General features: G+C 45.4%; 1 protein-coding gene, 1 long non-coding RNA gene and 2 pseudogenes across 2 annotated transcripts; 1 reads left to right on the top strand and 3 right to left on the bottom strand.

Annotated features, from left to right (window-relative positions):
* Nucleotides 1-1,983: 1,983 nt before the first annotated feature.
* On the bottom strand, nucleotides 1,984-3,974 carry LOC147973365 (uncharacterized). Its single transcript, XM_087524656.1, has 2 exons — nucleotides 3,877-3,974; nucleotides 1,984-2,425 (listed from the first exon to the last, which is right to left on the bottom strand). Exons 1-2 carry the CDS (start codon nucleotides 3,972-3,974, stop codon nucleotides 1,984-1,986), a joined length of 540 nt encoding a protein of 179 aa, XP_087380782.1.
* A 4,369-nt stretch (nucleotides 3,975-8,343) lies between these two features.
* LOC147973364 (uncharacterized) lies at nucleotides 8,344-12,190 on the bottom strand (annotated as a pseudogene).
* Nucleotides 12,191-15,436: 3,246 nt separating this feature from the next.
* On the top strand, nucleotides 15,437-17,172 carry LOC125506204 (AAA-ATPase At3g50940 pseudogene; annotated as a pseudogene).
* Nucleotides 17,173-17,877: 705 nt separating this feature from the next.
* On the bottom strand, nucleotides 17,878-20,393 carry LOC147973363 (uncharacterized). The gene is made up of 3 exons (XR_015603650.1): nucleotides 20,028-20,393; nucleotides 18,946-19,083; nucleotides 17,878-18,847 (listed from the first exon to the last, which is right to left on the bottom strand). It is a non-coding gene; the product is annotated as an uncharacterized LOC147973363 (long non-coding RNA).
* Nucleotides 20,394-25,042: the final 4,649 nt, after the last annotated feature.

Here is a 25,042-nt window from a genome sequence, read left to right as displayed (position 1 = left end):
CCGTTGACTAAGCCTCTTCCACGAGCAAAACATGATTAGCACCAAGGCTCCATGGGTGTTAGAATCATTACTGTGTAATCTAGATTATTGACTCTAGTGCAAGTGGGAGACTAAAGGAAATATGCCCTAGAGGCAATAATAAAGTTATTATTTATTTCCTTATTTCATGATAAATGTTTATTATTAATGCTAGAATTGTATTAACCGAAAACATAATACATGTGTGAATACATAGACAAACAGAGTGTCACTAGTATGCCTCTACTTGACTAGCTCGTTGATCAAAGATGGTTAAGTTTCCTCACCATAGACATGAGTTCTCATTTGATTAACGGGATCACATCATTAGGAGAATGATGTGATTGACTTGACCCATTCCATTAGCTTAGCACTTGATCGTTTAGTTTGTTGCTATTGCTTTCTCCATGACTTATACATGTTCCTATGACTATGAGATTATGCAACTCCCGTTTAACGGAGGAACACTTTGTGTGCCACCAAACATCACAACATAACTGGGTGATTATAAAGGTGCTCTACAGGTGTCTCCAAAGGTACTTGTTGGGTTGGCGTATTTCGAGATTAGGATTTGTCACTCCGATTGTCGGAGAGGTATCTCTAGGCCCACTCGGTAATGCACATCACTATAAGCCTTGCAAGCATTGCAACTAATGAGTTAGTTGCGGGATGATGTATTACGGAACGAGTAAAGAGACTTGCTGGTAACGAGATTGAACTAGGTATTGAGATACCGACGATCGAATCTCGGGCAAGTAACATACCGATGACAAAGGGAACAACGTATGTTGTTATGCGGTCTGACCGATAAAGATCTTCGTGGAATATGTAGGAGCCAATATGGGCATCCAGGTCCCGCTATTGGTTATTGACCAGAGAGGTGTCTCGGTCATGTCTACGTAGTTCTCGAACCCGTAGGGTCCGCACGCTTAACGTTCGTTGAGGATATAGTACTATATGAGTTATATATGTTGATGACCGAATGTAATTCGGAGTCCGGGATGAGATCACGGACATGACGAGGAACTCCGGAATGGTCCGGAGATAAAGTTTGATATATGGGATAATAGTGTTTGGTCACCGGAAGGGTTCCGGAAATCACCGGAAGGAGTTCCGGATGTTTCCCGAAATGGTTGGGTACAAGAACACTTTATTTGGGCCAAAGGGGAAAGCCCACAAGGTTTTTTGGAAAGCGCAAAAGGAAGTTTTGCGGAGTCCAGGGGCCAGACGCCAGGGTCCCTGGCGTCTGGATGGCGTCCGGCCTTGGAGTCCGAGAAGGACTCTTGCCTTTCGGGTGAAACCGACTTTGTGGAGGCTTTTACTCCAAGTTTCGACCCCAAGGCTCAACATATAAATAGAGGGGTAAGGCTAGCACCAAAGACACATCAAGAAACACCAAGCCGTGTGCCGGCAACCCCGTCCCCTTTAGTTTATCCTCTGTCATAGTTTTCGTAATGCTTAGGCGAAGCCCTGCGGAGATTGTTCTTCACCAACACCGTCACCACGCCGTCGTGCTGCCGGAACTCATCTACTACTTCGCCCCTCTTGCTGGATCGAGAAGGCGAGGACGTCACCGAGCCGAACGTGTGCAGAACTCGGAAGTGCCATGCTTTCGGTACTTGGATCGGTCGGATGTGAAGACGTATGACTACATCAACCGCGTTGATATAACGCTTCCGCGAACGGTCTACGAGGGTACATAGACAACACTCTCCCCTCTCGTTGCTATGCATCACCATGATTTTTCGTGTGCGTAGGAATTTTTTTGAAATTACTACGTTGCCCAACATAATAAACATTTATCATGATATAAAGAAATAAATAATAACTTTATTATTGCCTTTAGGGCATATTTCCTTCAGTGCACGCGCTTAGAGCACATGATCCCGAGGCCCCCTTCTCCCGCGGCTTGCAGATGTCCGGCCAGCTGGCCATATGGTATTTCTGCTTATTTTTGTCGCCCGCCTAGTAGAAACGAGACTGGACTCTAGCGATCTCATGGTGCAGAGTCTCGTGCAGGCTATGGAAGCTCATGAGGAACAAGAGGAGGCTGGATAAGGAGGAGTTGATGAGAATGGCCCGGGCCGCCTTAGAGAGCCACCTGCCCTGCCAAGGCTCAATTCGCGTCTGCAGCTTGGCCACGATCGGGCGCAAGTCGGCGACGGTGAGCCGAGAGTCACTAATGGGCGTCCCCAAGTAGGTCGTGGGGAAGGAGCCCAAGCGACAGTTAAGCCGGTTGGCAATGCCCATGCGTTCATCTGGAGAGTAGCCCATCACCATCACACCGCTCTTATTGAAGTTGATCTTGAGGCCAGACATTTGTTGGAAGTAGAGGAGGAGGAACTTGAGATTAGAGATGTCCGTCTCCGAGCCTTCCACCATAATGATGGTGTCATCGGCGAACAACCTTTGAAATATTTTTCTAGTTAAAATGCAGATAACAAAATGTAGTCCAGTTGCGAAGTAAAATGTTCACAATAAGCCAACTGGATTCGATTTTTATACACGTATAAATCAAATTACAACCATGTATTCCCTTGAAATTCCTGATATATATGCTTAGGTGTAGATCTCCATATCTTCTCGTGCCATAACGAAAAAGAACAGTGTTGGAGTGAGAGAAACAAACATAGAAAATCAGAGTAGAAAGGTTCTGATACTCAGGATCCTTGTATAAATACCGCATCATGAAAAGACATACCAACGTTGTGACGTTGTATGTGACGGTCAAACAATGCGAATTTAAAGCATGTTAATGCTTCTATGACAAAATTTGATCAACTCGACAACGAATATAGTTCCATAGTACTCCCTCTGACATTGATGATGACATATCCTAGAAATATGAGGCAGACGGTGAGTATTCAGCGGCCTCTGCTTATAGGATCCAGTTCTTGGGCTCCACAACGACGACCATGAACAAGACTATTTGGAAGGTTTGGGCACCTTCCAAGGTCAAGCTCTCCTCCTGGCTAGCGATTCAAAACAGAATATGGACGGCGGATAGATTGGAGAAGCGAGGTTGGGAGAATTGCGGCCTGTGCGCCCTCTATAGAAGGGCAAACGAGATGTTCGCGCACCTCTTCTTTCGGTGCAGGTTCACCTTGCGCATATGGAGATGGGTAAAGGAGTGGCTTGGCCTAGGGGCTCTCGAGATCCATCAATGGCAGGCGGAGCGCAGCATCAAGTATTGGTGGACAAACATGTCGAAGCCCAATACGCCGAATCGGAAGGCCATGGCTTCCTTTACTATCACTATTGTTTACTATGCTTGTCGGTTGGGCTATTTGGAACGAGATAAACGCTAGAGATTTTAGGAAGAAATGAACGCCGGCCTTCTACATTCTAAAACTAATCCAAGATGAAGCTAAACTTTGCTAAACTTTAGGTCACGGCAGGAGCTAGGCACCTGAAGCATTATCATGCCGTGAGAGTAGTTATTGTTTTTATTTTGTTGACGGACGGACTATATTGTGCAGCCACTGTTATATGCTCTAATACTCTCCTCCTTTATTAATGAATTAGACAAGTCTTTTGCCTCTGTTTAAAAAAAGTAGTATACAATAAGATGACATTAGATCAGTACACCTGAATCTGTTTTCAAGGACCGAAGACATGATTTTCTACTGTTGTCCACTCCTATCATAAGAATTTGATCAGTACTCTCCTATATAAGATGATTTAGTGTATCTTCCAATAGAAGATCAACAGTCTATTGTTCAAACAGTAACAATCTAAATTTTCGAATTGCCATAAGTTCTCCAATTGCGAGATATAGGAGCGGTAAGGAAGAAGAATAGGTTTATTACCCTCACGACGATCCTCACCAATTTCAAGCGGGCGGCGTCTGCTGCTTGCCGCTGTACGGCGACGCCTTCCTCCATCCCGTGGAGGAGGAGCAGCGCCCGGTGCGTGCAACAGCAGCTGGTGAAGGCGAGACTGGTGGTTCCCGCCATGGGAGGGTACAGTGAAAACAAGGGGAACAACGGCAATCACACGCCCCATCGATAGTACTCGCCTTCATGTATGCAAAAATATTCTAAATGTTCCGTACTAGACGGCGGCCAGCAAGGGTTTCAGATTTGGATCAGTTTTTTTCGCGAACGCTATGTCTCGGATTAAGCGAGGGTAGCATCTCTCGCTGAAGGTTTTCCATCCCCCACGTCGTATTGGCCGGCCCATTCGCGCGTGCATATAGTAACTAAAAGGAGCAGATTCGCTAAAAAAAGTAAAAAGAGCAGAGGAAAGGGGAGAAGCAAGGACTGGTCTCTGGTCTCCAGGGAGATTTTCTCTACACATCTAACATTTCTCAAATGTTTGATTAACATTTTTCAAATACTTATTCAATTGGTTTTTGAAAATGCTTGATTAATATTTCTGCATATACGATAAAAAAGTTTCATAATTTTTTAATACATGAACAGCATTTTTACTATACACATTCAACAGTTTTTTGAATGCTTGATTACCATTTTTAAATACTTGTTCAAAAAGCTTCAAATATTTTCTCTAGAGTGTTTTCTGTAATAAGTAAATTCAAAATATTTTAAAGTATTAATAGAAGTACAAAATTAAGAAAAAGTTACAAAAACAGAAGAAAAGGTTGTGGCCTGCCGCACGTGTTGTTCGGCACATCTCGCTCGCCCCTTCAGTGAGGCGGAAGCTGGACTCTGAAGGCGAGATATAGGGGAATCATGGGTTCATGGCATGGGAAATATATTTGTGTCCGGGACCATCTCTGTTGTGCTGGCCTTTTCGTCTCCCTCACCAATAAAGAAAGCTTTTTTTTCTGAGAAGATTTTGTACCGCAGGAGAATGGGCCGGCCCGTGATACCTTTTTCTAGAGTTTAGTTGTGTCTTTCTTTCACTCAAAAAAAGTTGTGTTTTTCTGTATTTTTTTCATGCTGTCTTTATTTTATTTTTGGTTTTCATTTGAATTTGAATATTTTTCTATAGGCAACATACACCATTACATGGTATACGTAAAAAATTGCATTTCGTCAGGCTTGTTTGCCCTAGTTAATAAATTAATCACATTTTTATACATTTAATACATCAAGCACGTTTTAGGCTCTTTTATTGCCTGTGGCGTTTCTTCTCAAGGGGTGCGCTGGCCGGAGTACACCACTAGAAAAAATACAAATAAAATAAAATAAAAATGATAATAAGAAGAAAAAATATATTTGTCAAGTACTCTTCTGCTTATACTTGGCAAACATGCTGCATTTTTCGTGGTTGCCGCAAGCACCCCAAGGATCCTGATCTTTAGTTGTTGGATCCTCCCAGATCTATCGGCTGGCACCCCTCTTTCTCTCTCTCACACACAGAGAGGGGCGGAGCAGGGGCCTGCCTGGGGAAGCCAAGGGACACCGCAGCCGGTGGACGGCGAGGGCGCCTCGCGCAAGCCGCCACGGCGGCCGAGCAGGATGTAGCGGCGCGAGTCCTGTGCATACGAGCCTGCTTTGGTTTTGTAGGATTTTTATAGGAATTTCATATGATAGAATTTGCAAAGGAAAAATTTCTTTAAAGCCCTTTGGTTTGTAGGAATGGACTCCTATTCTTATATAGAATAGGAATCAATCCTTCACATTTTGATTAGACTAGACTCAATGAAAAAAATCTTATCCTATGCATCAAATGGCATCACTTTCTTTATAGGAATTGACATGCATGTCATCACATTTCTTATGATTTTCCTATTACTATAATATTCCTATCCTATGAACCAAAAAAGGCCAGGCGTGGATCGCTGCCTTTTCCCGGAAGTGGATCACTGGCTTCTTTTTTTTTAGAAATGGATCGTTGGCTTCTGTTGTCTGATTCGTGGATCGCTGGCTTTGGTCCTCCTTTGACTGGGCTGAACCCTGGGCCTATGAAAAAATTTGTACATATACTAGACAGAAAAATTTCTCACTCCCCCGGCCTGGGCCCTGGGTGCCCGGGGCCCAGCTCCGACCCTGCTCTCCGTCGCCGAGCGTGGCCTCTGGCGACAATCGGGGGAGGAACTAGTTAACGAGCGCTTCTTCGGGAGCCTCGTAACGATCAGCGTCACTAGACGCGCTCTCAGCCATTCGCCACGTGTCGCGTTCTGGACGCTCTTTTTGGATTTTTTATTTTATTTTTTCACATGCGTTTTCGGCTTTTTAAACGGGTTTTCCCGGTTTTTTTGACGTTTTGGTTTCCCCCGGTCTTTCTTATCTTTTCGATAAAAAAAATTCAAATTTTTTTTGCACGAAAAAACGCGTTTTTTTCCTTTCGCGAAAGTCACGGTTTTTCTTCCGCGAGAGGCACGGTTGTGCTTTAGCGAGAGTCACGGCCGTGCCTTTTGGAAACGAAAAAAAACGCGTTTTCTATTTTTTTTTCTTTCGCGAGAGTCACGGTTTTGCTTCCGCGAGAGGCACGGTTGTGCTTTCGCGAGAGTCACGGCCGTGCCTCTCGGAAAGGAAAAAATCAAAACGCGTTTTTCTGTTTTTTTTTCTTTCGTGAGAGTCACGGTTTTCCTTCCGCAAGAGGCACGGTTGTGCTTTTATGCGAAAGTCACGGCCGAGCCTCTCGAAAAGGGAAAAAATACGCGTTTTCTGTTTTTTTTCTTTCGCAAGAGTCACGGTTTTGCTTTCGTGAGAGGCACGGTTGTGCTTTCGCGAGAGTCACGGTCGTGCCTCTCAGAAACGAAAAAAAATGTGTTTTCTGTTTTTTTCTTTCCACGAGAGTCACGGTTTTGCTTCCACGAGAGGCACGGTTGTGATTTCGCGAGAGGCACGGGCGTGCCTCTTTCGGAAAGGGAAAAAACCGTGCTCCCGGTTCGGTTTTTTCGCCCGGTTTTTTTCGTCCATTTTTTTCATGAAAAAAAGTTCGTCAAAACCTATCAACATGGGATCTAGTTTTGAAGATCTCGACGCGAGGTTTGGACACACGGTTTAAGAGATAAAACATTTTGAATAAACGAATCTACGAAAAAAGGGAAAACTCCCCGATTGCGACAAGTGGCGCGCTGTATGTGCGCCACTTGTCGCGACCTGGGAAAGTGGAGTGTTCTTTGCAACGAGTACTTCTTAATTAGTGATTTCGAACAATCGGCCTTCTTTCCTCTTCTCCAACCGGATCCAGGCCCAAGACAAGGGGCCAGTTTGGTTCAAGACCTGGACAACGTGCCTAAAGAAAACTCATGCCTGGATTAGGCCTCAAATGTTGGACAATTTTGCCTGGCCAGGCTAACCTCAAATGTTGGAAAATTTTGTTGTTGATTTACACTACAATTAGTACACAGAGAAACCCACATCCATTGATTCTATGCAAAAGAAATAATAAACTAATGCCAGGCGTAGCTGGGTAAAGTCTATTTTAAACCTTGAACTCGTACGCGTTGTCGATTTTAAACCCCAACCTCCAAATCCCGGAAGTATGTACCTTGAACTCTCTAATCCCAGTTGTTTTAGTCCTAATGAGAGGATTAGGTGACGTGGCAGGGCGGTAGGCCGGGTTTGGTACTTATTTTGGTCCACGTGGGTTACCTATCTCTCTCATCTATGTTTTTGTTATAAGAAGCGCAGGCGAGGGTGGGGAACGGAGCTAGGGTTCGTCGGCTGCGCTTGGCGACAGAGTGTGGCGATTGCCGGCGCCGCCGCCGCTGCGCCCCACCATGTCTTTCTCCTCCGCCGATTCATCGTCTTCTCGCGGTGGTGGGCTTCGAAGGAGAGGCGGGGCAGCAAGATCTCCGGTGCCCTATCGTGAGCAAGCGATGGATTACGAGCCGGCATTGATTTGCGCTCGCTGCGGCAGGAAGGCGCCGCGCTGGATATCCTGGAGTCCGGCGAACCCTGGCAGGAGATACTATTCCTGCGTGGACTCTCAGGTATGCCTGATTCGTCACCTGTCCTCTTGTTCTCTGTTTTTTTGTCTCAATCTCTGTTTTTGGTTCATGAGCTGAGCAACATGGCTTCATCGACTGGCATGACACCCCCACGATGCCATTTCTTCGTCAATTGCTTGGAGATCTACGGGATAAAGTGTGGAGGCTGGAGGATGAGCTTGCTGGGCATTCAAGGGAAGGAGAGGTTGGTTTACTGAGAGAGGAATTGGAGGAGAAAGAAGCTTTACTTGCAGAAATGAGAGGCAAATGTGATAGGAAAGATGAGATGCAGATGTATAAGTCTCTGTTTTATGGCATGGTGCTCTTTGTTGCTGGTTTAGTTGTAGGGTTCCTTCTAGTTCAGTAGTTCTGATAGGACAAATTAGAAGTTTGTTGCTGGTTTATTTTGCAATGTAATGGATATGAGTGGTATTGAAATATAATGTAATTGATGTTTGAAATGAAAATGAAAGTGATCATGTTGGCAACATATGTTCTGTGACTGCAAATGGAAATGCCAAATGAGAGTGGCAACAAAATGGCTTTTGGCAGCATTTGTAGAGTGCTCTTGGCAGTATGCATATTTTGAGTCATCGACTTGTCGATGCCTAGTTACGACTCATCGACAAGTCGATGCCTAGTTACGACTCCATCGACAAGTCGATGCCTAGTTACGACTCCATCGACAAGTCGATGCCTAGTTATGACTCATCGACAAGTCGATGCCTAGTTACGACTCATCGACAAGTCGATGCCTAGTTATGACTCATTGCAATAGTGCTTTCAGCAGTACAAATTGGAGCTTCTGACAACATGTTTTGGCATCATATTAAGTTGGCAGCATATATACTGCTTGACAAGCTTGAGAACTAGTTCATAATTCCAACATTACATGGTTCAAAAGTGAGAGCCAAAGGTCAAGATAACAGGAGTACATAGTACCAATTGCACATAGTTCAAAAGTGACATCCAGACCACTAGCATTACAGTAGCTGCCATTGCCACCGTTAGGTGGAAAACATCTTCAGTAGTTGCCACTAGCATTGAAGTAGGGAGCAAACCCTCCACCTGATCCTCTCCCTGAACCTCTCCCTGATCCTCTTCCTGATCCTCTCCTTGATCCTCTCCCTCCTCCTCTCCCAGCAGATGTGCTTGCACCAGGATTAGAGCTGCTTGCCACTCCAGGAGCTCTGAATGTTGATGATGTAGGTTGAGATCCTGATGTGCCAGCTTGAGAGCTTGCTGCTGTTCTAGTTCTTGCTCTACCTCTTGGAGCTTTAGACCTAGATGAAGCTGATCCATCAGTCTGAGCTTGCTGCAAACAAAAGAAATGAATGAACAGAGCTTAGTACTTATGTATAAGCATAGTTCAAAAGTGAGAAAAACAGAGCAATTATCATAGTAGTACCTCTGTTTCCCTTTGCTTTCTCCCTCTTTTCCCAAGATATGATTTAGTTTTCTGTGTTCTATCTTCATTCATTTTACAACCACTTTTATTGTGTCCCTTATGCCCACAGGATCCACAAGTGATCTGTATGCCATGCTTGCTCATTTTCTTCCCCTTTGGAGCTTCACCCTCTTCTCTCCTCCTGTCATTGTTTTTCTTCCTTGCTCCTGGCATAGCAATGTATCCAGGTGCTACTAGCCTAGGGTTTTGAGACACAGGCCAGTTTTCTTCTCCTAGAACAGGCTAGAGACAATGCTCATAAATTTTGTTGAATGTCTCAATCCAGTAGCACTTGTCTATGTAGTCATCTACCTTTCTTCCACTCTTGTAAATTGCTGCAATAGCATGACAACAAGGCAGACCTGACAGTTGAAAGTAACCACAAGTGCATATCCTTTTTTCAAGATTTACTGTGTATTTCTTTTTTCTGCCCTTCATGTGTTGCACCTCAAACCCCTCCTTGCCATTCCAGAGCACATCAATGTACTGTTTCAATCTAATACTTACCTTGAGTTTCCTGAAAATATTTGGGCAAATTTTGCCCTTCCAATTTGCCCCTTTGGCTCTCTGCTCCTGCACCCTAACAAGCATCTTCTTTCTTATCATCTCTTGCTGTGAAATAATTGGATAGAACCTTGATTCTAGAATGGCATTGTTGAATGACTCACAAAGATTATTATCTACTGATTCACAGTTAGTTCCTGTAGGAAAAAATGCCCTAGCCCAATATACTGGCTCTGTTCTCATGATATCCTTTGCACCATCAGGAGTTAGCTGAGCAAGCCTGGCCTTGTTGTAGTTAAAATCCTCTTTGTTTGCAGCCTTAGCAATTGCCCAAAATCTCTTTTGGTACTCATGGTCCTTGTGCTTCTTCCTCCAGTTGGCATATATATGTCTGGCACACATCCTGTGCTCTGCCTTGGGCAAATAGTCCCTCATGTTGTTAATCAAGCCCTGAAAATAGTGAAACAGGACATGTTTAGTACAAAGCATTGAAGAAAAGCTAGTAAGTTATTTCTGCAATGAAGAAAAGCAAGTACATTTATTTACTTAACAAAGCAGTGTAGTTCTGCATTCAAGAAAAGCTAGTACCTTCTGCTGATCAGAAATGAAAACCCAACCTGCTCCTTGGTCATTAATTTCCAAATCTTTGATTAACAGACCTATAAACCACTTCCAGCTATCAGTGGTCTCTTTCTCCACTACAGCCCAAGCTACTGGGTACATCTGATTATTAGCATCCCTTGCAATTGCAGCCAACAATTCACCTTGACAAGCTCCCTTGAAAAAGCTGCCATCTAGGCCAATCACTCTCCTACACCCTGCTTTAAAACCTTTCTTCATAGCATCAAAACAAACATAGAACTGCTCAAATATGTTCTTCTAGAGATCTGTTGGATCTAGGGTAATGCCCACTGTACTGCCAGGGTTGCTCCTAAGAAGTTCTAGTTGATAATCAAACACTTTTGTGTATTCACTTTTCATTCCACACATGAGTTTATCAAGTACAATTTTTTTGATGCCTTGCACTTTGAAACTGGCACATCAACAAACATATCTTTGAGCACTGTGGCTTTAATGCTGTCAATTTTCCACATTGGATTTGCTAGGATAATGTGCTCATATCTATTTGCAATCACCTTAGCAGTAACAAGCTTGTTCTCCCTGTTTTGTGCACAATTGTGCTCATCTTCATAGGTAATAATTTGAAACCTAGAGCATCTACTTGTCTTGGCACCATACAGCATCTAGGGGCAACCAGGCCAATCACATTTTACTCTCACTCTATGCTCCTCAGATTTTACAAATGATATGCTCCTTTTAGTGGCAAGCCCATACCTCTTTAGTGCTTTCACTAATTGGTTCTTGCTCTTGAAAACCATTCCCAAACTAAAATGTGGAATTTCTGTGTCTGGGTTGAACCTAACATACTGCCTCTTCCTCCTGACCATCTGGCCATCTTCATCTTCATCATAACTATAGTCCTCATCAGATGACTCAAACTCCAAGTCCTGTACAACTTCTTCCACATTAGCAACTAGCTCTATAGGAACTGGACCTGTAGACTCCTTTGAAAACCAAATTTCTGAAGGTTTCATCTTCTTCTTGAATTTTCTAGCATGTTTTCTCAACTCAACTACCTATGACTCCTCTCCACTGTCATCAGTGTGTGCCACATAATCTGGATCATCTGAATCTTTGGACTCTGAACCATTTCCTGCATCTTCTGGAATTGGAGCTACAATTTGGCTTGCAGCAACTGGCTGAGAAGGATTGAGAATTTGAGAACCTTGGGACAGATCATCAGTTCTGCAATTGTTCTTCACAGGGCTACTTATCACTTGAGTTACCACACCTCCCTCATTAGGAACTAAGATATGTTCCAATATGTGTGACTCTGGTACTGCATTCACTTGCTGAACATTGCCCTACACAACATCTTCTTCCTCTGTTGTGATAACTGCATCTGGTTCAAGCTCACTGCCATTGTTAAGCAGGTCATCCAGTTCATCTGCTTCAAAATCAGACACACTATCCTCTTCCCGTGGTTCATCTTGCTCTCCATTGTACTCCACAAATATGTCAGCAACACCTCCATCTGTAATATGCTCTGACATCCTCATGCAACCCTCATCAGTATATAAAAACAATAACCCATTTAGCAACTCTCTCCCAGGCATAAGGAAATAAAACTTCATGCTCTCTTTCACAGCTAAATGATCTCCTAGAAATCCTTTCAGCTCAGGCAGTGATAGCTTATCCCTCTCTATCTCTGACATTGCAATATCACCCCCAACATAATCAAGGCTTGGGCCAATACGGATGAACTCACCCCCATAATGGAACCTCACATTCAACACATCTGCTGGATCCATGATTAAAAAGAAAACCTGCAGTGCAAGCCATGTATAGCCATGTATAAGTTACTAATGCTTCAGTACTGACAGTTAAAATGTGTGCAAAGTTGACACCTTCAGTACTGAAAATTACAAAATCGATCTAAATGCCTACAAAATCGAATTAATCTACAATGCATATCTTGTATCACTCCATGTGCACTACATTGCGCCCCCAGAAAATCAAATAAAAATGCTGCAGCTTTGCCCCAAACCCCCACCTTTCACCCCCTTTAAAACCCTAAACCTAACTCCACGAGGCCAGAAAAGAAACCAACAGATCAGTTACGGCGGATGAGGATGATGAACCCGCTGCTTTGCCGCCGGCGTGGTCGTCCAATCTCGCCGCGATCATCCTCTGAATGTCGCCATTGCCGCGGCGGAGTGAGGTGATGCGTCGAGAGAGAAGGGGAAGGGGCGAAGTGAGGGAGGAGGGGAGCGAGCTGGTCTGGCTCAACCATTTAGCCTCTCCAGCGACCGATCCGGCCCCACCACGCTTCGCTGACTCAGCAATCCCGGCCTTTCGTCGTTTGGATACGGCAACAAGGACTAAAACGACTGGGATTAGAGAGTTCAGGGTACATACTTCCGGGATTTGGAGGTTGGGGTTTAAAATCGACGACACGTACGAGTTCAGGGTTTAAAACAGACTTTACCCGGCGTAGCTGCAGTCATACCCAGGCGGAGCTGCCGGGTGGCCAGGCTGGCTAATCTCTTTGTCAGGTCTTTTAGAACGAAGGCTCAAGAAGAGCCCGGCTTTGAATTAACAAAGCCATCAACCGGCCAGGATTACATGACTGCCACTAACAACAAGAAAACAAAGAGCGGAAAAGAAGATACATTGTGCTCGGTAGAACAACTCGAAGGCATAGAACAATGTCATCGAACGCCGCTATGCCGAAACCAGCTAACCTACTAAGGCTATGGGAGGAAGGCACCATCGTGCATGTTTTGTCTCACTGACTGTCACCAGAGGGAAAACAGGGGCAACACATGACCTGACTCCCCTCCGCAAAGGGCCCCTACCCTTTCACCCGGGCTCGACGGATGCCGCACCGGCGGCCTGCAGAGTGGTTCACCCTAGAACCCAGATCAGAATTCCCGTGCAGCCAAAGGAGGCACCAGGAACACACCCACACGAAATGGGGAGCCGAACACCCAGTCACCGTTGCCGGCAGCAGCAAGGCAGAGCACCGGACGCGAGTTGTCGAAATGAAGGCGCTGAAAAACCCTGGAGAAGGCCAAGAGTATGCAGCACCACGCACCGGTCAAGGATAGGAGTCTCCATAGCCCATGGCACGAGAGAGGGACCCCGATCCCCTCGCACCAGCGGTTGAAGCCCTCCACACCTGGACCCGAGCAAGTTGCCGAAGATGAAGATCAGACCAATACAATCCACCGTCGAACCACCACCAACTCCACCACCACTTGAGCACTTCCCTGACGACGCCTTCAGGAAGGATCACGCCACCAAGGTGCCGTCGTCGCCATGAATCGAGGAACTTAGGCTTTCACCTGAGCTGCTGGGTGGGGTGGGAGGTGCAGGAAGCCCACCGAAGCCTTCAGCAAGGAAAACGACGCCCAAAGGCGACATCTTCAGTGTGGCTGCCGTGCCGGCCAGGGGTTTCCCCCGGATCCGCACCCAACCACCAGATCCGCACACCCGCCATCCAGAAAACGGCAACCGGAACCACCAGGAACAGGGGCGGCGCGGATCGGAGCAGATCGAGGTTGAGGACGCCGATTCTCCAAGGTTCAGCCGGCCTACGGGAAGCTGCTGTAGCCGCCGACGCCTGCCGCCTCCACGCCGCCCGCGCGGCCGGGAAGGCGGCCCACCTGCACCCTGCGGCGCCGCCCGCCGCACAGGCCACGCCGCTGGCCGCCGCCCGGGGCCGCCGCCCCGGATGCCGAGGCTCTCCACGAAGGGTGGATCCGCCAAGGTCCCCGCCGCCACCTTCATGGGTGCCGAGCGGCCGCGCCGCTGGCCACCTCTGGCGGCGGCGAAGGGAGGGAGGGAGACGGGGGGACTAGGTGGCGGCGGCTAGGGTTGGCCCCCGGGTCGCCTCGGAGGAGACGACGCGGGGGGGGGGGGGGGAGGGGGGAGGGGGGAGGGGGGGATCTCTCGAGGAACAACAGTTGCACCTCAAACGGATAGTAGGAGTGTAGGATCTGAATACCAAGTGAACGTTAGGTTTTTAGGCATTTCTTTGTCAGGTCTTGCAGGCCAGGCTTGATTCGTATGGCCCAGGACGTCAACGAAACACGGTCCAGGCAAGTCTCAGGGATGATCCAGGCTAGGCAAACTTTTACGAGGGAAGCAACCAAACACACCCAAGATCCATGTATAGCAGCTGGAGCACGTGGCACCGCCTGTTCTCAGTTTTTTTTTTTGCCGGGTGCCACTGTTTTATTCTCGGCTTACCTATAAGGCGAGTGCCCAATAACCACTCGGCTTATAGGCCATAAACCGGTACACATTTAGCCAAGTACACTAAATCAGTGTAACACTCGGCTTACGCTTCACCATGGTTAAAATACTATTTTTCCTGTAGTATTTGCACATATTTGTGAGCGCCTATGTCTGGGTTTATTCCTTTCCCTTGCGGTGCAGAATCATATACAATTCTTTGCTAAACAACTCCGCGAAAAAGGTACAAAAGCATCTCCAACAAAAGCGTTATATAAGCGACGTGCGGACCTGATTTAAAGTCTCCAGCAGCCGCACAAAAAGCGTGCACACGTTATTACTAATGCAGCGCACACATCAAAAAGGCATCACATGCAGCATATTTAGTGCGTCCAGTCGCGCGCGCTGCAAACTCTGGACTACTGCAGATGGGACCGCTTGATTGGGATCGTTGGACTCGCGCGCGCAGCATATTTTATAGCGCTTGTTGGAGCAAACGTCTTCTAGGGCTTTAAAAAAACTACTTGCGTGTTATAAACCCTTTTTTGGGCGCCGCGTATTGAGCGGCTGTTGGAGATGCTCTAATAGCAATTCGGATGTCAATTATATAAGCAAGTAAACTCAGCAAAATTTCGTTCCCTGCAAAAAAAGAAAATTTGTTCCGTGAGCAGCAGTTTATTAGGAGAGGTTGAGTTTGTGTCGGATTCCAGTCCAGTTTTGCGACGAACTCGGGCAGGCTCGGGTTAGTATATGAAGTGGCACTGCACCGTGGCAGCCCAAGTTTGAGGTCCCCAAAACAGCAGAAGCGCCATCAGAATCAGATCGAGACTCGATCAAATCACGCGGGTTCGCCGGCCTTTTTCAAGAAGAACGACCAGATCTCGATCGAGACCCAAGTCGCCATGCCTGCTTCGTCGTCGTCGGCGTCATACGAGAAGGCCAAAGAGGTCATGGCCATGGCCACGTCCGTCGCCGCGTCCATGATGCTGGTGCGCAGCCTCGCCAACGACCTGATCCCGCCCGAGGCGCGCAGCCTGCTCTCCTACTGCCTGAGCGGCCTGCAGTCCCGCATGGCGTGGCGCCACACCATTGTCGTCGAGAAGACCGACGGGTATTACACCAACAACGTCTTCTACTCCGTCAAGACCTACCTCGCGTCGCGCATGGAGAACTACAACGCCACCCGCGACGTGCAGCGCCTGCGCCTCAGCAGCGGCGGCTTTGGCCTGGACGACGAGGACGACCCCGAGAAGCTCGTCCTCGGTATGGAGGAGGGCGAGGAGATGATCGAGGTCTACCAAGGCGCCGAGTTCAGATGGAGCCTCCACTCCCACGACCTCCCCGGCGACTCCTCCACCACCCTCGGCCGCGGCGGCGGCAGGCAGTACTACGAGCTCACCTTCCACAAGAAGCACAAGGAGAAGGCCATCAAAGCATACGTCCCCCACATCCTCGCCACCGCCAAGGAGATAAGGGACAAGGACAGGCCTCTCACCATCTACATGAACGACGGCTCCGACTGGTCTCCCATGGACCTCAACCACCCCTCCACCTTCGACACGCTCGCCATGGACCGCACGCTCAAGCGATCCGTCATCGACGACCTCGACAAGTTCATCAAGAGAAAGGCATACTTCAAGAAGATCGGCAAGGCCTGGAAGAGGGGCTACCTGCTCCACGGCCCGCCCGGCACCGGCAAGTCCAGCCTCATCGCCGCCATAGCCAACCACCTCAGGTTCGACATATACGACCTCGAGCTCACCGGCGTCCACAGCAACTCCGACCTCAGGAAGCTTCTCATCGGGATGACCAACCAGTCCGTCCTCGTCATCGAGGACATCGACTGCACCATTGACCTCAAACAACGAGATGATGATAGTAACACTTCTTCTAGCACCACCAAGGACGACAACAACAAGCAGGTAACCTTGTCCGGGCTTCTCAACATCATCGACGGCCTATGGTCCACCAGCGGGGAGGAGAGGATCATCGTCTTCACCACCAACTACAAGGACCGTCTCGACCCCGCGCTTCTACGGCCCGGCAGGATGGACATGCACGTCCACATGGGATACTGCACCACCGAGGCCTTCAGGATTCTCGTCAACAACTACCACTCCATCGACTACCATGCCACCTATCCACAGATCGAGGCGTTGATGGAGGAGGTGGAAGTGACGCCTGCAGAGGTCGCCGAGACCTTGATGAGGAGCGAAGAACCAGATGTCGCCCTCCATGCTCTTATCGAGCTCCTAAAGTCAAAGAAAGAATTGTTGGCAGAATCTGCCACTACCAGTACGGATCAGGAGGAGGATTGTGATCGTGCTAAGGAGGACGAGGAGGATTCCGATGATGCCAAGGATAATAGTGGCGATGATGATAACGAAGCTGAAAGCTAGTAGTAGTAATGATCGAGTGGTCTAACAATGATAAAGAATCTGTACGTGTGCCTACGAGAGTAATTTTTCTACTGCGCGAGCATCTTATAGCATGCATGATCCACTCTCCATGGTCACCTTGAGATTCAGGCTTTGTTTTCTACTAGTCTTGCCAAAGTTTGTTTTATTTTAGAGTACGTGTTGTTACAGTTCTTTCGGTGCTAAAGAACGCATGTATCGCTACCTATATCAATAAAAGAAGACTGTATCATTGGTTATTTTATCCAGGTTTATCAGTTCTCTACTTAGCGCATCACAACCTATATGAACAAGTCCCTCGTGCCCCGAATCTCGAAAGAACGATAAAACTTTTTTTCTCAAATATGCACGAGTCTACATATCATATATTAAAGAAAGGCAAAGAAAGCCTTCACCACAAGTTACATGTACATGTCCGTGCGGCTTTTAGCTCGCACCCACGCCACTTACAAGCAATTACCCTACTCCAGGGAGCAACTACAATAAAAAAAAGGGCTACATGTGCAAAAATAGAAAAAGGAACCTGGGCCATTGGATCGTAGGTAGATGGCACAGATTCAGGTGGATGGATCTCTGCCATTTAATGTACATTTTACGAAAAACCCCTACTAACAAGTAGTTATAAAACAGAACATTTGCAGCAACCACCTCAAGTATTTCATCTCCCTCTCCATTCATTTTGTCCAACGACCCTTATGGAGTCTGCAAAGTATTTTTCGTGGCTTGTACTACATCACCAATTATGCAAAAAGAAGCTGAATACGATTGTCAGTGCAAAGTATGTCAATATGTATCACAAATATGTGAGTACATAGATCAAATTAAGCCACCCTTTGAAGCATAACTAAACATCAGACTGGACAATCCCAGATTGAGCATATCACAAGCATACATATCTTGATGAGACATGGTAGCACTATTTTTAGTACATGGCCAGCAAGACAAAGTATTAAGGACTAATATGATCATCACTCAACATGCATTGCTATTTAAAATGATAAGCTCTAGCATTTCCCTCCAGTTCTACTACTTCTTGCTCATCAAGCTTCTTGTTCTGGGAGAGACACCACTCAGCAAACATGATTCACAGCTTGACAATAATTGATGAGCAAGTAGGTCAAAACAGTAAGCCATTCTGGGAGAGACACCACTCAGCAAAAAACTTCATGCTGCAGCACAAAGGCACATGTCAGACCAGTGAAGAGAAAATGAAAACAATATCATACAGCAAAATATATTCACAGCTTGACAATAATTGAACATTTATATCAATTTACATAGCTCATCATCCCAAGAAGACTTGCGTAACGCAAACAGCTTACGACCGGCTGTACTGATGTATTGATATTACATTATAAGTTTTATGGCTCAATGGCTGGTTAGCAACCGAAGGTCGTCTATCCCAAATCAAGCGCAAGTAGGTCAAAACAGTAAGCCATTTACTCCCTCCAATGGTTATTTCCTGCTAATTATATCTTGTGACTTAACATTTCCTTAATGTTAAGAAAGAAATGATGATTTTGTGGTAATATGAGTATAAACAATACAATTTGATTGCTTGCTGCACATACGACATGGAAGGAAAATTAGAGAAAAATTAATCCCTCAAAAGAAGTCATGGACAGAGAAGCCACTTGGACAATTTAATCACTGAAAAGAAGTCATGGGTTTGAGAAGAACAATATTGAGAGCAAGCTTGTTTCTTTTTCGGTGTACTCGCATCATCAATGAGAACCATTGGAGAATTAATCTCTGCAAAAGAGGTAGCATCGCTGAAATCTTGATTTTGAACACTATTGACAGATTCCACGGCTGCAAACAAATATTAAGCAAAAAACATCAAAGAAGGGATTAACGGAAAATTAGGTAATGACAACATATTCTTGCTTTTTTGGATTGCGTCTTCTCACCTGATAGTGTTGGTACAAATTTTGCAATTATGGGCTCTCCTGAAGGCGATGTCTCACTACTTCCCTTCATTTCAGTTCAAGATGCAGCAACAAAATAGCGGAGAACAAACTTAGTACTACTAGTCGACGAGCTTCAATCTATCCAGCATACGCACAACAGAAATTGAGAAAATCAGCCCCAATTCCAAGATTGCAATGTTAATGTTGCAAATTAAAAAGATACACAGAAAGAGAGTCTTCTTTTCTACATACAAAAGGTAAAAAAGTTGCAACTGTTCTTTTTACAAACGTAGTGTCATAAAAGCCGAATGAGTACGACCAAAAAGCTAATACAATTGTTTCACTAAACCAAAACTATCATGATTTTAGTTTCAATGACATTATTGGACAAATAGATAGTGAACTCTCAGAAATCAGTGAAGTGGCACCTATTGCAAGTCTAACGAATTTCAGTCCTATGCATACAACCACTTCACATGCAGGTAATTTAATGGGTAGATGAGATTAGTTTGTTCCCGTGTACAATATCCGAGAAGAGGATGAAATCTCAATTTACAAAACTGCTCGAAAATCTAGTATAAGCATATCAAGCTTGTGCAGTGATTAATATTTCTGTCCATGTGTTTTCAGATATATTATCAAAATATTGTTTTGAAGAAAAAAGTGCTCCCCACTCCGATCTTTTGCTACAGAGAAAGAAAGAAACATCTAAAGAACTCAAAAAGTGTTTCAGTCTAATACTAGATCAAGTTTAGAGTAACCCCTGGACTGGGCAAGCTGAGAAGGTATCGGATACAGTGCCAAACGAAAGCAGGAAAGCCGAGTAGGACAACACTATAATCAGTACGAAACCAAAACATAGAGAAAAAATCCATGGCTTCAGCTGATTGGAAAGGAGCCTAGCATCGATCCACCAAACTTGCCATCAGCGAGTAGCAATATACAATACCACAACTACTAATCAACATGCCACTGCTAGATCCTGGGACGTATAGACCAAGAATAGAGAAATCACCGAGATAGCAAGTTCAATTTACAATTATAACTGTAAATACTGTTTAGAAAATAGGAATCCAACGAACATTAAGCATCACCCGAGAACGAATCCCTCTCCGTCGGGGTCGAGGAAGAAGACCTGGCACCTGCGGCCGTCAGGCTGCGTCCTCTCGGGCACGTCCGTGCTATGGGTCTTCCGGCCGGCCACAAACCCGCCGTAGTCCGGCGCGGTGAAGGCCGGGTGGTGCCCCGGGGGAGTGGACCTTGGCAGTGGCTGCTGGGACGGAGGCTTCTGGGTTGATGTGGAGAGCAACGTCGTGGGTGTCAGGGAGGCTGATCCAGACGACTTGCGAGCCGGAGTACCGGGAATGCGCTGCGCAAGTCGACGACGTCCCACCGGATCTGGACCGCCGCCACTATGTGCAAGAGATAGGGCGATGGGGGAGAGGGGTGACCCGTGTGCAAAAATCAATCAGAATTGCCGGGACCTTTTTGCAAAAGTTAGGTAACTGTGAGTACAGATCCCACACTCCATAATCTGTACCGTCGATCTATAATCCGATGGACCATGTTTCTTTTTTCTATTTTTGCACCCGTGGCCCTTTTTCTATTGTAGTAGCTCCCCCTACTCCCCCCTCATAGCCCACCTATACAATCTACCTAGGAAACCCTCCAACTCCCTCTTGATTAGCCTTGCCGTAGCCCACACCTTGGCCTCCGTCTTCACCTTGTCGATGAGCCTCGCGATCGACGGAGAATCGTCGTTGAAGACAATGGCATTGCAATGTTTCCATAGTTCCCACATTACAAGTAGCAACACTGTACGCAAGTCCTTGATGCACGTAGCATTATCCGCACTTCTACTACATAGCCAGTCCCCAAGTGTGTCCTCCTGGCTCAGCGTCCAGTCAGTCCTGCCAAGTGCCTCTCCAACCACCGTCCATGCCGTCTTGGCGAACATGCACGTGAGCAAAATGTGGTTTATCGTTTCTGATGACCCACAAGTATAGGGGATCTATTGTAGTCCTTTCGATAAGTAAGAGTGCCGAACCCAACGAGGAGCAGAAGGAAATGATAAGCGGTTTTCAGCAAGGTATTCTCTGCAAGTACTGAAATAAGTGATAACAGATAGTTTTGTGATAAGATAGATTGTAACGAGCAACAAGTAACAAAAGTAAATAAAATGCAGCAAGGTGGCCCAATCCTTTTGTAGCAAAGGACAAGCCGGAACAAACTCTTATAATAGGAAAAGCGCTCCCGAGGACACATGGGAATATCGTCAAGCTAGTTTTCATCACGTTCATATGATTCGCGTTCGATACTTTGATAATTTGATATGTGGGTGGACCGGTGCTTGGGTGCTGTTCTTACTTGAACAAGCATCCCACTTATGATTAACCTCTATTGCAAGCATCCGCAACTACAACAAAAGTATTAAGGTAAACCTAACCATAGCATGAAACATATGGATCCAAATCAGCCCCTTACGAAGCAACGCATAAACTAGGATTTAAGCTTCTGTCACTCTAGCAACCCATCATCTACTTATTACTTCCCAATGCCTTCCTCTAGGCCCAAATAATGGTGAAGTGTTATGTAGTCGACGTTCACATAACACCACTAGAGGCTAGACAACATACATCTTATCAAAATATCAAACGAATACCAAATTCACATGACTACTAATAGCAAGACTTCTCCCTTGTCCTCAGGAACAAACGTAATTACTCACAAAGCATATTCATGTTCATAATCAGAGGGGTAATAATATGCATATAGGATATGAACATATGATCTTCCACCAATTAAACCAACTAGTATCAACTACAAGGAGTAATCAACACCGCTAGCAACCTACTAGCACCAATCTTGGACTTTGAGACAAGAATTGGATACAAGAGATGAACTAGGGTTTGGAGATTAGATGGTGCTGGTGAAGATGTTGATGGAGATTGCCCTCTCCCGATGAGAGGAGCGTTGGTGATGACGATGGTGATGATTTCCCCCTCCTGGAGGGAAGTATCCTCGGCAGAACAGCTCTACCGGAGCTCTAGATTGGTTCCGCCAAGGTTCCGCCTCGTGGCGGCGGAGTCTCGTCCCAAAAGGTTTCTCCTTATTTTTTTTCTCATAGAAAGACTTCATATATGAGAAGATGGACGTCGGAGAGCCACCAGGGGGCCCACGAGGTAGGGGGGCGCGCCCTAGGGGGGGGGGCGCCCCCCATCCTCGTGAGCAGGGTGTGGGCCCCCTGGCCTTCATCTTTGGCGAGGATTTTTCTTTATTTGTTTTAAGATGTTCCGTGGAGTTTCAGGACTTTTGGAGTTGCGCAGAATAGGTCTCTAATATTTGCTCCTTTTCCAGCCCAGAATTCCAGCTGCCGGCATTCTCCCTTCTTATGTAAACCTTGTAAAATAAGAGAGAATAGCCATAAGTATTGTGACATAAAGTGAAATAACAGTCCATAATGCGATAAATATCGATATAAAAGCATGATGCAAAATGGACGTATCAACTCCCCCAAGCTTAGACCTCGCTTGTCCTCAAGCGAAAAGCCGATAACAATAAATATGTCCTCATGTTTAGAGGTAGAGGCGTCGATAAAAATAAAATATGGACATGAAGGCATCATGATTATTCTCATAACAGCAACATATATAGATTTTGTCATATGATTAGTTATGTTCAAGTGATGATCTATTCACAATGCAAAAGTATAAATCATAAACCTTATTGGGCTCCAACAAACTATAATCTCAGTCATTGAAGCAATTGCAATTTATCATAACATCGGAAAGAGTCTATGTCAGAGCTAAAAAGCAAGTCCACATACTCAACTATCATTTAGTCCTCCATAATTGCTAACACTCACGCAATACTTGTGGTTACTGAGTTTTAATCGGACACAGAGAAAGATAGGGGCTTATAGTTTTGCCCCACAACCTTTTACCTCAAGGGTAATGTCAACAATAATGGTTCATGCTCCCCTACATCCAATTAGACATATATATCATGTTCTTTCCAACATGCTGAGCTTGCCAAAGGATAAAATGAAAAAGAAAAGGTGAAGATCACCATGACTCTTGCATAAGGTAGAAGATAATAATAAAGGATAGGCCCTTCGCAGAGGGAAGCAGAGGTTGCCATGCGCTTTTATGGTTGGATGCATAAAATCTCAATGCGAAAGAACGTCACTTTATATTGCCCCTTGTGATATGAACCTTTATTATGCAGTCCGTCGCTTTTATTACTTCCACATCACAAGATCGTATAAACCTTATTTCTCCCACACCAATCAATCATACATGTTTAGAGCAATTTTTATTGCTTTGCACCGATGACAACTTACTTGAAGGATCTTACTCAATCCATAGGTAGATATGGTGGACTCTCATGGTAAAACTGGTTTAGGGATTTTGGAAGCACAAGTAGTATTTCTACTTAGTGCTGAGAATTTGGCTAGCATGAGGGGGAAAGGCAAGCTCAACAAGTTAGGGGATCCATGACAACATACTTTATCTCATATATAAGAAATACATAACTCATTACGTTGTCTTCCTTGTCCAACATCAACTCTTTAGCATGTCATATTTTAATGAGTGCTCCCAATCATAAAAGATGTCAATGATAATATATCTATATGTGAAACCTCTCTTTCCTTATTACTTCCTATTAATTGCAACAATGACCAAAGCTATGTCTGCCAACTCCCAACAACTTTTAATCATCATACTCTTTCTATGTGAAGTCATTACTCTCAATAAGATCAATATGAACTTTTTGTTTCTTTTATTCTTTTTCTCTTTCTTTTATTCACCCACGATCATGGCAAAATAATCAAGCCCTTGACTCAACACTAATCTTTATTATATATAACTCACGGACTCGATTACAAAGAGAGATCATAAAGCAAAACTCAAAACTAGATCATGCCATAAACTTTATTCTACTAGATCAAGATACTACTAATAGGATCGAACTAAGAAAAAGGTAAAGATAGGAGTTGTGATGGTGATACGATACCGGGGCACCTCCCCCAAGCTTGGCAGTTGCCAAGGGGAGTGCCCATACCCATGTGATTATGTCTCCTTTGTCGGTGAAGAAGGTGGTGGTGATGTTGGCTTAGTTGATGGCTTAGGCTTCTCCCTTAATTTGCGCTTGAGGACGGCATTTTGATCCCTCAGATCATCAATCTCCCACTCCAGGGTTAATATCTTTTTGCATAGGTCCTGCTTATTTTCCTGCAAGAGACGATAAGGGATAAACTCAAACTTGGGTTTCTTTACCCTATTAGGGAGACTTGACTTTTTGAACTCCATGTGCATGTTCCCAGGTTGAGGTAATGGTGCTTCATCTTCATCTGAGCTCGTCTCCTCCTTCCCCTTGGGTTCATAGTCCTCTTCTTCCTCCGTGGTCCATCCATCGTGTTCCACATCTCCATAGACCTTTGGATTTGCTAAGTAATCATCCACATAGCTTTCTCCTTCCGAATCCTGGGAAGACATGTTGATTTAATCTGCAACGGGACAGCTCGAAACGAAAACAGAGGATATTTGCGTGATACGGGAGTCAAAACTTTCGGAGGTTATATAATGAATTTTTACCGACCAAAATACGTAACGTGCAAGAAAACGGAGTCCGGGAGGCACACGAGGTGCTCACGAGGTAGGGGGCGCGCCCAGGGGGTAGGGCGCACCCACCACCCTCGTGGGGCCCTCGTGTCCTTCCCAGACTGCTACTTATTTTTCTATTTTTCTAAATATTCCAAAACGGAGAAATATTGCCTTAAAAATTGTTTTGGAGTTGGTTTACTTACCGTACCACATACCTATTCCTTTTTGGAGTCTGAAACATTCCGGAAAGTGTCTCTTATGTATTCCTCCGGGGTTATGGTTTCAATAATATTGGTTTCAACATTTATGGGATTACCTGAGATATAATGTTTGATTCTTTGACCGTTTACCACCTTCGGATTTGTGCCTTCGAAGTTGTTGATCTTTATGGCACCGGAACGATAGACCTCTTTGATAACATAGGGCCCTTCCCATTTAGAGAGAAGTTTTCCTGCAAAAAATCTTAAAAGAGTTGTATAGCAATACATAAT

The sequence above is a fragment of the Triticum urartu genome, chromosome 5A (genome assembly GCF_056163025.1).
Source record: "Triticum urartu cultivar PI428250 chromosome 5A, HENAU_Tu73, whole genome shotgun sequence".
NCBI classification, from domain to species: domain Eukaryota; kingdom Viridiplantae; phylum Streptophyta; class Magnoliopsida; order Poales; family Poaceae; genus Triticum; species Triticum urartu.
The sequence above is the reverse complement of the archived record's forward strand: the minus strand, read 5'-3'. Positions and strand labels throughout refer to the sequence as shown.

Bases quoted from the DNA above. Each gene is read 5' to 3' on its own strand.
- LOC147973365 (XM_087524656.1), bottom strand. From the start codon at position 3,974: ATGGCGGGAACCACCAGTCTCGCCTTCACCAGCTGCTGTTGCACGCAC. The intron at 2,426-3,876 runs GCAAGCAGCAGA...AATATTTCAAAG, and splicing joins GAAGGCGTCGCCGTACAGCG to GTTGTTCGCCGATGACACCA.